This window comes from Hippoglossus stenolepis, chromosome 5 (assembly GCF_022539355.2).
Source record: "Hippoglossus stenolepis isolate QCI-W04-F060 chromosome 5, HSTE1.2, whole genome shotgun sequence".
In the NCBI taxonomy this organism is placed as follows: domain Eukaryota; kingdom Metazoa; phylum Chordata; class Actinopteri; order Pleuronectiformes; family Pleuronectidae; genus Hippoglossus; species Hippoglossus stenolepis.
In genome coordinates this window covers 19,262,526-19,274,583 of record NC_061487.1, presented here as the reverse complement: position 1 = coordinate 19,274,583, position 12,058 = coordinate 19,262,526, and the positions used below count along the sequence as shown (strand labels likewise).

Below are 12,058 nucleotides of genomic sequence, written 5' to 3'. Positions count from 1 at the left end.
GTATCCATCCATTATTTAAGCTGGATACAGATGTATCATACATGCAAAACAAATGGAAGTGGACTCTATTTTGACCAAACCGTGCTTTCAGCATGAAGATGACAGTTTAGTTCCACAAAGTGATCATTGGAATATTTCAGCTCCTGGCTTTGTTTCCTCTCCATTCTTTTCCATGAAAAGGCCTCGTCTGTGGTTGCCGGCCAGCTCGCAGGTCTTTGCTGTAATTAGAGCTTCATTTCTCCTTTCACCTGGACTGTCTGAGCAGTATCATCGTTGCTAGGCACCTGAGCAGAGGTGGAAACCAAGGTGGAAAGCATAATGTATCAAACCAATATGACCACCTCTCTCTCTCTTTTCTCTCTCTCTCTTTCTATGTGTGTGTATATGCTCTCTTCACTTTCTCCAAATCCTTGGCAATTTAAATTGATATATGGATTCATGCACTTTTCTTTTTAATAGTCAGATGCAGTGATGAATAACCTGTATGAACCTCTGTCTCCTGTGAAGACAAACCTCATGCGAAGAGTCATTTAGATAAACTGATGACATCACCACCTGGGAAATTTACTTTTTTATTGGGCTCTAATGGGGCTCAAAGGTCAGCACTATAATTAAAATGCAAAATCATTTAATGGATGGGATGGCATTGAGGTTTTTAGGAGAGGAGTGATGGGGAATGTCTATAATTTCTATGAGAGAACATGACACCAAATAATATCCATATGTAAAAAAAATCAATTAATTTTGTCTGCTCCTTTATTTGTTATTTCTTTGTTAACTTTATGTAAATGAGCCCAAACCATCCAGAGGTATAGTGAGGTCCTTCAGTAGTAATAAGGCAGCAGCACTGTAAAAAATAGCAGCACAGAAATACATATTTTCATACAAACTGGCCTTGTCCTCTGAGGAGCCATCACCATGGTGAAGTGACCACACGGTCACTGCTCCCTTTTCTTTCAAAGGAAAGAAAAAGGAAATGGATCCGTAATGGTCAGACTCAATTGAAATTGAACTGAATGGCACAGAGGGAACAGTGGAGATTAATGTGAAGCTGCTTATCAGCAGATGTGATTTGTGGAAACATGAACCAGCATCTCTTGTCCTCTGGCTTTTTTTTCTCTTTATCTTTCGTCTGCTATTTTTGTGTAAATCTGTGAACCTTCATCATCCAATTCAGTTCCCAAACTGAACATTGATCACAGGAGTAGATGTCTGTACACTTTGTGATTGATTGTAGGTTTACTGTGGTGCTGCCATGTGTGAGTACTTTTTGAGCATAGATTTCGATGGTCCTCACTTAAGGGCTTCTAGAGCATTAACATTTGCTTTTAGGGTTAGAATTAGGTTTGGGTTAGTGTCCTCAGATGGAGGATAAAAGTACAGTGTGTGTGTGTGTTTGTGAGGGAGACACAGATAGAGAGAGAGAGACAGTTAAATCGACCTCTCTTTTTTTAGCATCAGAAAATCAATAGTTTCTCAGAGTAAAAACAAAGCACATGTCCATTCCCTGCAGTTTGCATCTATTGGATTTTAGAAAAGGAGACATACCTATAAAGGCGTAGGCATGTGATTAAAATAAGTCAATATATATCATATCTTAATTATAGTTTTTACATACAATAGAACTATATAGTTTTCCATTGACTTTCTGAAGTCCTGGCACTAGCCAAACATGACAGCTGAGGGGTCTTTACACTGCTCACCCTCCGGACTCATCTCACTGTAGGCTGGACCATAAAATGAGAGAGAGAGAGAACGAGAGAGAGAGAGTCCAGCGTGCAGCAACAACTCAACTTGCAGAGGAGGGATGTGGCAGATCTCAGCTGGTGTGCGTGTGCACGGATGTAAACCCTCCTGCTGTCGCCAAGTGAACGCACAGATGACGAGAGGACGCTGGGCTGGCGGATAGAGGAGCCCACACACAGCTCCACACACACCACAGTGTCATCTCTGCTGGAGCTATGGACGCGCTGCAGGCGGAGCATGCTGGAGAGAACCCAGAGGAAAAGTACCGCGCTCTGGCCTATGACACGGCTCTGAGCACCCTGGTGGCGGTGGCCGTGTACGTGGTGGTGAAAGTGAGCCTGGACGGCATCAGACAGTGGCGAGCCCGGATCTCGGTGCTCGTCGTGGGCTCGGGACCCGTGGGGCTGACGGCCGCGCTGGTCGCTGTCCGCTCCGGGAAGGTGCTGAAACTGACCGTGCTGGATGAGCGGTACCGGAGCGCGCTGCTGTGCCGGCCCCAGCAGATCGCGCTGGATCCGCGAAGCGTGAAGTTCCTGCTGGGACTCGGGGTGGACTTTGACAACATGGAGGGCTGCTGGCACGACGAGCACTTCTTCACCAGGATAGGCGTGTTTCAGGAGTACCTGCTGAGCATCCTGGAGCAGAAGAAACAGAAGGTGGAGGTGAAGGTGCAGCTGGGAACCAAGGTACAGCTTTTCTCTCCGATAACATCTCACACGCTTATGATTCAGTTAAGATTCATTACTGACAATAACTCCTAAATTCATTTGTCATTACTGCTCTCTTCATCTCTATCTGACATATTTCTTGTGTACAAATACTTTAAACATTGACACACTTTTCCATTATGTTACAAACTGTTTCTTCTAATCAATGTGCGTCCTGGGAGAGGGATCCCTCACATGTGGCTCTCTGAGATTTCTACGTTTTCCCCCCTGTTAATATATTTTTTTGGTAGTTTTTCCGTACTCTTGTTGAGGGTTAAGGGCAGAGGATGCCACACCTTGTTAAGCCCTATGAGACAAATTGTGATTTGTGAATATGGGCTATACAAATAACATTTGATTGATTGATTGATTTAAATGGTATGCATGTAACAAGTGTTGTATCAGCTCAACACAATGTTTTAAACAAGCTGCAAAGAGGTAAATAATCCCCATGCTCTATTCTCAGCTTTACATACTGTGTTGTACAGGTTACATTTTCTTTCAAACTTAAATTGATCTCATGCAAAGCCACCGATCTGGAAATGATGTGTGATCACTTTGTAGAGAGGAGACACTAACACCAGCTCATCTTGTAATGGCTTTCATAATCTGATCCTCCCTGAGTTACAGCGGTCAAAGAAAAGAGGGCTGTCCGATGGATCAGCAGTGATGGTGACAGAGATGTCTGGTCTCCTCCATCTCTTATGTGAACCTGGCCCAGGCTTTCTCTAGCTCACTCCTTCCGTTTCTGACATTTGAAAAGCCTTTTGAATTTTTTGTGTTGCTTTCAACATGAGCCACTTTGCCCTTTAAAACACCCGAAAGAGTTTTATACCCAGTTTGCCTGTTCACAGTTTACTAGCCTTCTTCAGGAGCAAGCCATTTAACACTTGGCTTTCTGCAGATCTATTTTTCTTATGAACAGAGATATATATGTAGGTATGATATTATATAATTCCTCCAAAGCTTCTCCTCATACGACATTGTATAATATTAGACTGAAAGCGGACTCATCAGTGGAAATAACCTGTTATGTAAGCTGACCTCAAACCTGAGGACATTTAGGCCATGTGGGATGTAAAAGACTGAATTTTAGTAAACACTTTCCAATCCAAGCGTTTTACAGCATCGAGTAACACATATTTAAAATTGTAATCCTGTTTGATCTTAACATGATTCCAGAAAGGTATATATTAAGGGCATCACCTGTATCATAGTGTGTTCAGACAGATACCCGATTTTCAGATATCAGACTAATGTTGATCGAAGCATGATGATAAAATAACAGATGCTGTCCCTGTCTTATTAAAAAGTTAAGTTTATTAGATACCCCTCTCTGTGGAGGCCCAATAACATCACATTAAGCCTCTCTCCTGCAGCCCAACTTCCACTATAGGACAAAGAAACCTCTAACAGAAAAACAATGACTCAATGCTTAGTGAATATTTGTTTCATTGCTGGGAACCAGAGTCAAGACTATTTTCATCCCTGCTCCATTAAACTTGAGCCAAAGCGTCACTGAGGATATTGAGACGGGTTTTTTATTGAACTTTGGTGTTTTTTCCTACCATCAATTATACAGCAGTAAACATAACTAACTATTAGCTGTACACTTTTATGTTGCTACTCTTCTCTCTGCTGTCATCCCTGTTATCTGTAGCTAACCTCCCTACTATCCACCAGACTTCATGAGGTGGAAGACAAGGTCAAGAGGATCTTTGATCACAACAAACTTCAGTTTCGTTCAGAGTCTCTGCCAAGTTCTCCATTTCCTCTTGAGTAGACAGGACACTGGTGTTTGATTACTTTTTTTCCCCCCTCCAAAGATCTAAGCATGTAAAATCACCTGTTCGCTGCAGTCTGAATGGATTAAACTTAGATATCTGTGGCTCTGAGCCCTTACAGACCCCGCTAAGGCCCCTTTTTATTCTTCCTTTCCCCCTGTCAGTCTGTCCCCACCTCACTTTGTCCTGCTCTTTCTTGTCCTGTGCACAGACAAGTGCCTGGTGTTTAACTGAGGGGCAGCGGTGCACACACAGGCATAATAATAAATCTCTGTGAGAGACGCACTGCTGCTAAGACAGGTACAGCCTCTGGAGTACATTGTAACAGCTTGTATGGGGATAATACAATACAGCCCATATGTCTCTCAAATTAATAGACAGTGGTAGAAAAAGAAATCAAATCCTTTGATGTAAAAGCTGTAAAACATCACTTTTTGAAGATTTATGTTAAATGAAGGAAGCTAGAAAAAAAGATTTCCCAAATTTTTGAATATTGATGCTCTTAACCTGTAGAGTTGGAACAATTAATCACCAATTACTTTTTTATTTTTTTTACAATTATACTGACAATAAAGTAGTTTCTAATAATGTAGGTTTATACTGTCTGAGCATTGTGATCCTGATTTCACAAAATACTGAACAAACATCCCCAATAACACCCACCTCCAGCATTTACAAGTTTTGCTCCAGCACAGTAAATGCATGTTGTTACGTTCTTCTTCTATTAATAGCTTGACCCCTTTTCAATATGAAACCATGAAAACAATCGTGTTTTTTTTTGTTTGTTTGTTTTTCTTCCTGTTGTTTTAGTTCACTGAGGAATACCTGCGCCGCATCCCTCAGACTGACTGGCCGAGTGTGATCGTGGTGGCTGACGGGTCGTGCGGTGACTCGTGTTCGGTGCTGGGCATCAGCTCCGACTACACTGTGGATTCCTGCCATGGCTATGGAGCTAATGCAACAATAGAGAGACTAGACCAGAGACAGGTCATTGCACGTGCACACACACATGCACGCACACATGCACATTTAACAGATGCATACACTCATGTGCACACACTGAGGCAATAATCAAATGTTTGCCGTTGGAAAGAATGAAGAGAGTGGAAACAGGATATTGCAGTGAAGGTGACTTTATTCGGCCTCATAAAGCTGATCAGAGCAAACAGTGACGTGGACCTGCCAACAGCAGCTGAGCACAATATCGGGTTTCTCATATAAACAGCCAGATTTCCGCTGGCAGGCTGTTTGGGCCTGTCACCGTCAACCCTGGCAACATTTTGATTTACTCATTGAATCTGATGGAGGCAGGCGATGACCATGATAAAGCTCTGGATTCATTACGTCCCCCTGCTCAGACTCATGATCTGTCCCCTGGTGTGAATATGAATGACGATATCAACACCTCAGCTGCACTGTTTTTCACACGGTGCATCAAAGGTCATTTGTTATTATATAGGCAGATGGTTCCTTGAATGATGACTCGGTGTCACTGCAAGATCCATAAAAGACTGAGTAGATAAATAAGAGACATCTCCACAGAGTAATCGCCTCTAAAACTGCCCCTGAAATAATTTAATTAATTATTTCTTTGACTGTGTAATATTATATCAGCTTTAGATTACGACATAAAATAGAAAATGAACCAAGAAATGTGTGATATTTGGAATATGGTTTACAACAGACCAATCGCCCTCTGATGATGAATCAGCCTCTGGGGGCAATGGCCGATATTTTGGGGCTTCCTCTGTAGACAGCAGATATCCGAGCCAAGACTCCGTACACGTCTACAGTCCGACTAGTTTCTCTTTTCACACAAGTCGAACGTTTCTCCACACAAAACCCAAACAGCGTTACTTTTTTGTAGGTGTTTCATGTCCAGGAGACATTTTGACTAATCTCTATAAACAGCTGTCTGAATATGATTGCAGATAAATTGAAAAGCAAGATGAATTTTCTGCTTTCCAGACGGACTGTTGACCTGCGGGCAATCGAAGCCTGCTCAAACGTGATTGGTGACACTAGAGATGAAAACCAGACTCTTGTCCCTCACCTACAGATTCTGCACATTCACATGCAGAATCTGTTTATAGAGGTTAATAACAGACAGGCAGCCTTTGGTCGCCTTTTACTGGCAGGAGACAAATGATATTTACAGCAGTGGCCTGCTCCTCAGCATTAACCATCTGTATAGAATTACTTATGTTGATGACAGGTTGGTTTTAGGATTATATACAGTGATAATCTGTCCTACAGGGAAGATTAATTTGGAGAAATAATCACGTTGAGGTGAAAAAATCCCCAGGCTAATATCTAACCAATACTGAACACAGATATCATCTCCCTTGCTGTTTTATGCCACCATAACCATTGATATCACATTCTCTTCTGTGCCTGTGTGGCTGCCTTTTATTGGCCCCCTGTCTCTGTGACTGTTTCCTGTAGTGATTGAATTTACCCCTCAGGATATGATCTGGTCAGGCCCCGCCGTCCCTTCCATCCCAGTCTGCGCTCCGTTCCCTCGCTCGTCTCCCTCGGCTGCACTAACCACTGTTTCATCTCACGTGGCTGGTTTGTGACATTAAAAAGGAAATTGATCAATTCTGGCTCGAGGGGAAACGGGCCAGTCGATGCCAGATTGAGCCACTGAATAAAAAAACAAGCCATTCTTAATCTCCACTCAAGTGACAACAGCCCCACAGGCAGGAACGGTGTGTAGGTAATGTCCAATGTGTTTTTACCACAGACGCATCATATGGTGCATGTATGTTATGAAGTAGACCGGCTGTGAAGATATATTGCTCATGCCTAAGTGATGATATCAAAACTGATGGTCACTGATTGTCCCTGAATATTTTTACCACATCTAAAAATATTACCTCCGCTAAGGACGTTATGTTTTCACCCCTGTTTGTTTGTTTGTTTGTTTGTTTGTAAGCAAGATTACACAAAAACAAAACGATGGATTTCCATGAAACCTGTATGGGTCAGGGAAGAAGCCATTCAATTTGATCCTTTCTTTAACATAACAAGAGTCATTTACATTTACATTTTAACAGTTTTCCCAGGGAATAATTCATGGTGAAAAAATAATCAGGCATATTTAGGGAACTAATATCTATGAGTGCGTGAAATTTGGTGCAGGTCAATTAAATTTAAGACGACTGTCTGGCCTTGGCGGACGTATGAGCGTACCGAGGCTCATTCTAGTTTACTATAGCATCTCCCCCGTCCTTCTGCCCTCTCTCATAACCTCAGGTACCCACTCCTGAGATCCGTGCCCACAGTCTCTACTTTGACCTGTCAGCTTACGGAGTGGAGGCCCTCCGAGAGCACCGAAACCCCACCACCAAGCCCGGCTTTCACCTGAAGATCTACGGCACCTTCAGAAACCGCTACATGGCCCTCGTCTGCCCCACATCTGACACCAAGATGGTTCGCTTCCTCAGGCACACGGCCAACTCTTCTGTGAGGCTCTCCATAAAATCTTTTTTTCCAAAGCTTTCAAGTGCTGCTCACTGTCATTGATGAGGTGTGAAGGATGTGAAGCTGTGTTTCCATGTTAACTCCAAAGTGGCCACGGCGCCGTGAATCCATGCATATTCCTCACCTTTCATTTAGCAAGTGGCCTTTGACTGTAATATTGTGGGAGACCGTGAGTGTCTGTGTGTGTCTGCATATGCATGTGTGAGTGATTGTGTGTGTGTTTTCAAGTCTGTGGACCTACTTGAGTATAAGAGTGTCTGAGTCAAAGAGAGATAGGAGAAGAAAGTAGACCTCCCCAGTGTGTGTGTGTCTGTGTGCAGAAGCCATCTGCACCCTGCTGTTACACATCAGTGAACAAACGGAGGGCGGCATTATTCCTTCCTGTGCTGAACACCAGGCGGCTGGTGTTTGATTTAATCTCTCTATGTTTCCATGTGAAGTACACAGCTCTGATGATGTGTAGCCTGTAGCCACAGTCTGCAGCGTAGTACTCACTCACAGGTTTGAGGCGAAACCATCCTTGGAACGCGAGTTGCTATGTGGGCGGCCATTCAGATGCACTGTTACTTGGTAACAGATGACTGTGCAAGTATGGGTCGAAGAAGAGCAGAGCAGAGAGACGGAGCCAGAGACGCTGTTGTCACTCAATACCCACAATTACTGTGGAATAAATGAGGAGGCACGAAGCAACGCGAGGACACATTTTCATCTCCAGCTTTCGTACCGCAGCGTGAAAAGATAACTTTCTTTACAGAGTCATCACAGATGGTAAAATGAACAGCATATAACTTATAGTACATGATTTAAAGATGAACTTTAGCACTGCAGCTAATGATTATTTGTGTTATTGATAAATCTTATTATTATATCCTTGAGTATTCAGTTAAATGTTTCATGTATGAAAAAAACAAAAATGCGTCACATTTCCTCAAAGCCCAAAACAACGCCTGCAAATTTCTTGGTTCATCCCACCCACACTTAAAAAGCATAATCTATGCAATGTTATATCATGTGTACCAAGGAGAAGCAGACGATTATCACATCTCAGCAGCTGGAACCAGAGGAGCTTTTGCATTTGCTTGAAAATAATGATTATTTGTCGTGATAGTTGCAGATTCATTTACTGTTGATGAGTCATCTTTATGTCTTTTGGGCTCTAGTTTGCATTAGATGTGGGATCAGTTATGATGCAACTTTCCGTGCATGTTTCTCATACCAGTGTTCATATGAAAATGTTTAATGTGATCAACTTCACAACAAGTATATGTTTTTACAGACTGTTCAGTTATCACAGTTGTAAATACATTGCATTACATTGTACGTTGGTTATCAGAGCCTTCATACGTGTCTGTAAATGTGATCCTATTTATGGGAAGATGATGTTATGGTGAAAATAACTAAAATGTCTTTTAACTGTCCCCGTTTTGTCGTCCAGATCATGAAGAACATTTTCCATCAGTCCTTCAACGCCTACAAGACGGACATCGAGCCTCGTCTCAGCGATGTGACGCACCACCACATGCAGTGCAGCCGCCGTCTCTTTGAGATCCAGCTGTCGCACAGACGCATCAGCGCTGCTTACATTGAGGGGGACAACGTGGCGGTCACTGTGGAGGGGGAGGCAGCACGAGTCCTCAACTTCGACACAGGTACATGTCTGTGAAATACCAGTTATTACATCGCTAAGCATAGAAGGGGACATTCGCCTTAAAGCACAGTGTTGTTTTCCATTATAGTAGCTGAAGGTGAGACGTAACATCAAAGGTCCTTTTAGCTGGAAAACAGAGACCTTTGAATAAATGGAACAGAGTGAGATGCAAATGAAAAGAGAGTATATATCATTTTTATTCATGTGGTGTGTGTGTGTGTGTATTTGTGTGTGTGTCTTTGTGTGTTTTGATGGGAGGGTGACTCATTACTGCACTCAATGGCCTTTCGGCTGTGTTTATGTATATGTGCTGTTGTGTTTTTCATCTCGACCATAACTGTGACTTCAAGGTTATACAGTTCAGTATTTGTCTGTAAAATGGGGAACAGAACTTCTCATTAATATGTGGTGTGCAATACCAAGATACATTTTATTTGATGTGTGTATAATGTCTATTCTTCCTATCCTTCTTTCCCTCTCCTCTCCTCTCCTCTCCTCTCCTCTCCTCTCCTCTCTTCATCCTCCAGGTTGTGGGGTAAATCTAGGTATGCGTGGTCTGGAGTCGATGGCGTCGTTCATTTACCAAACAGCCACCGCCGTGGACCAGAACGATATTCTCGAAGCGCTGTCAGCGAAGATGCAGCACTCCAGACAAGTGGCTGAGACCTTCAGACAGACGGGCCTGGCTGAATCAATGTACGAATGAAGCAGAGGGACATCCTGGTGAATGCATAACACCAACTAGTGGAAAGTGCTGGTGGATCATTGCTGTTTACAACAAATGTTTACAATGAATCACGAGTCTGAAACTGGAATGAACCACTAATGGTTTCCCGCTGAATGCAGCTGAATGAGCAGTGAACAGCTGGATAATGGATGTAAACGTGCCCATAAGTCTTTGTGACGTTCAGTGAATAGATCTGCTCTTAAGGGAGAATAGAAATGGCCACATTTTTCCATATGTGCTCTTCTGCTTTCAGCTTACAAAGCTTGATAATACAGGAAGAGATGTATAAACTCTTACAGCTGCAGTGAAACACTATCGGCTACTTTGAATGTTAATGCACTGGATTTCTCTGTAAAGTGACTAGTGGGAATGTGGAAACTCTGTGACCTTCATTATTTTCACTACTGTCATCTTCTACTTTTATGAGGGAGGGAAGTGACTTGATTTTTAGAGCTGGTTTAATTTGCTCAGTGGACAATAAGGGAACACACGTGTGGAGTCCGATGACGTGAGGATGCAGCTGCTCCAAAGTTATATCATCGAGCCTTTTGTCTTTTTGTTTGTTCGACAATGTGCTGATAATCGCGATGATTATGTTGTGAGTCATTTGCTGTAGTGGCTTATTTTCTGTGCAACTTTTATAAATGAAGATTCTGTGGCACATTTCCAAAATAAGGGACTGGAACAATAATATGGGGAAACTGCATTATTACAGATTTATATTTATTATTCAAATTTTCACTTTTCTTGTAATCATTTTCTCAAGATGATCTGAAAGGACAATAGAATCAACCATTATTAAGTATATTATTTCAGATGAAGGGGACTGTGCTGATGACAATGTCCTGCTCCTGTTGAAGTGCCAATAAAGATGAAAACACGTTGATATAATAAGAATGATATGGAGCTTTACACAAAACCCATGTGTCATAGATAACATTTAATAAGTATTTGATATCAAAGTAAAAACAAAAAAGATAGTAAGGTCAGAAAAAAACTAAGGATTTACTTGAATTAACTAAATTTTTACGATATGTATCAAGCTGCTTTTATAATACAATTTTACTGTTTAGCCAGTTACCAATGTAACATAATTTGGCTTCGTAAATTAAGATAAAATAATGAGTTGGAAAATAACAGACTGAGTTTTATGTTATTGAATTTATGTAAGAATATAATTTCCCTGGAAATGTTTCTATTATTACAGTTTTAAAAGCCCTTGTACAGACACAGTTTTGTCCACACACCATTTCCACCCTGGCTGATATGAAGCAGTACTGCCCTCTAGTGGTGTAGTCTGTCAGGTACATCTGCTCAGAGTAGAGTTATTTCAGTCATGTTTTAATAAGACAAACTATTCAGTATTTAATGTATAAAAGCAGATGATCCTTCAAAGATAAGATATCTTGAAAATGAGGCATAAATAGTCCCCAAGAATTATATATTTTAACATTCTAAAAAAATTACAGTATGAGAATATTAGATGTCAAGTAAAATAGCTAATAGTAGGTATTAGGAGTAAGATGGAACAAGAAAGTTTACCTAGCAACATACTATATGTGAACCTGTAGTTAAATAAAATTGTGTTTGCCAGGAATGTTTTCATGTCAAACTTTACAAGGATGATGAAAATAAACACAGCTGATTTTATCAAAAGGTGATTAGTGTAAATTCCCAATCTGACACACGAAGAAAAAAGTTGTCTCAGTCACTTCATATTAATCACTGAAATGATGCAAGAGGAACTTTTATAAAAAATAATTTATTATATAACAAAATGTATATTCATAGATGTCATTAGTGTAGCAGGCATTGAGTACTTGCCCCCCATTAAATTCAGCATTAAACAACAATCTCCAGTAAGGTTTAATTACAAATATTAATTGTGCTGTGAAGAGTACACTGGAAACATGTTTATCTCTTCACTGTATCGCTCCCTCTTAATATCCACAACACATTA

At 41.4% G+C, this 12,058-nt stretch overlaps 1 protein-coding gene across 1 annotated transcript; it reads left to right on the top strand.

Annotated features, from left to right (window-relative positions):
- The first annotated feature begins 1,725 nt into the window (after positions 1-1,725).
- On the top strand, positions 1,726-10,984 carry si:dkey-234i14.6. The gene is made up of 5 exons (XM_035157953.2): positions 1,726-2,432; positions 5,048-5,224; positions 7,496-7,705; positions 9,159-9,372; positions 9,899-10,984. The coding sequence occupies exons 1-5, from the start codon at positions 1,962-1,964 to the stop codon at positions 10,075-10,077; spliced, it is 1,251 nt and encodes a 416-aa protein (XP_035013844.2). The 5' UTR covers positions 1,726-1,961; the 3' UTR covers positions 10,078-10,984.
- Positions 10,985-12,058: the final 1,074 nt, after the last annotated feature.

Excerpts from the sequence above, each read along its gene's own strand:
- si:dkey-234i14.6 (XM_035157953.2), top strand. The coding sequence starts at position 1,962 with ATGGACGCGCTGCAGGCGGAGCATGCTGGAGAGAACCCAGAGGAAAAG. Across the intron at positions 2,433-5,047 it reads AGGTGCAGCTGGGAACCAAG|TTCACTGAGGAATACCTGCG; the intron begins GTACAGCTTTTC and ends CTGTTGTTTTAG. Across the intron at positions 9,373-9,898 it reads AGTCCTCAACTTCGACACAG|GTTGTGGGGTAAATCTAGGT; the intron begins GTACATGTCTGT and ends TTCATCCTCCAG.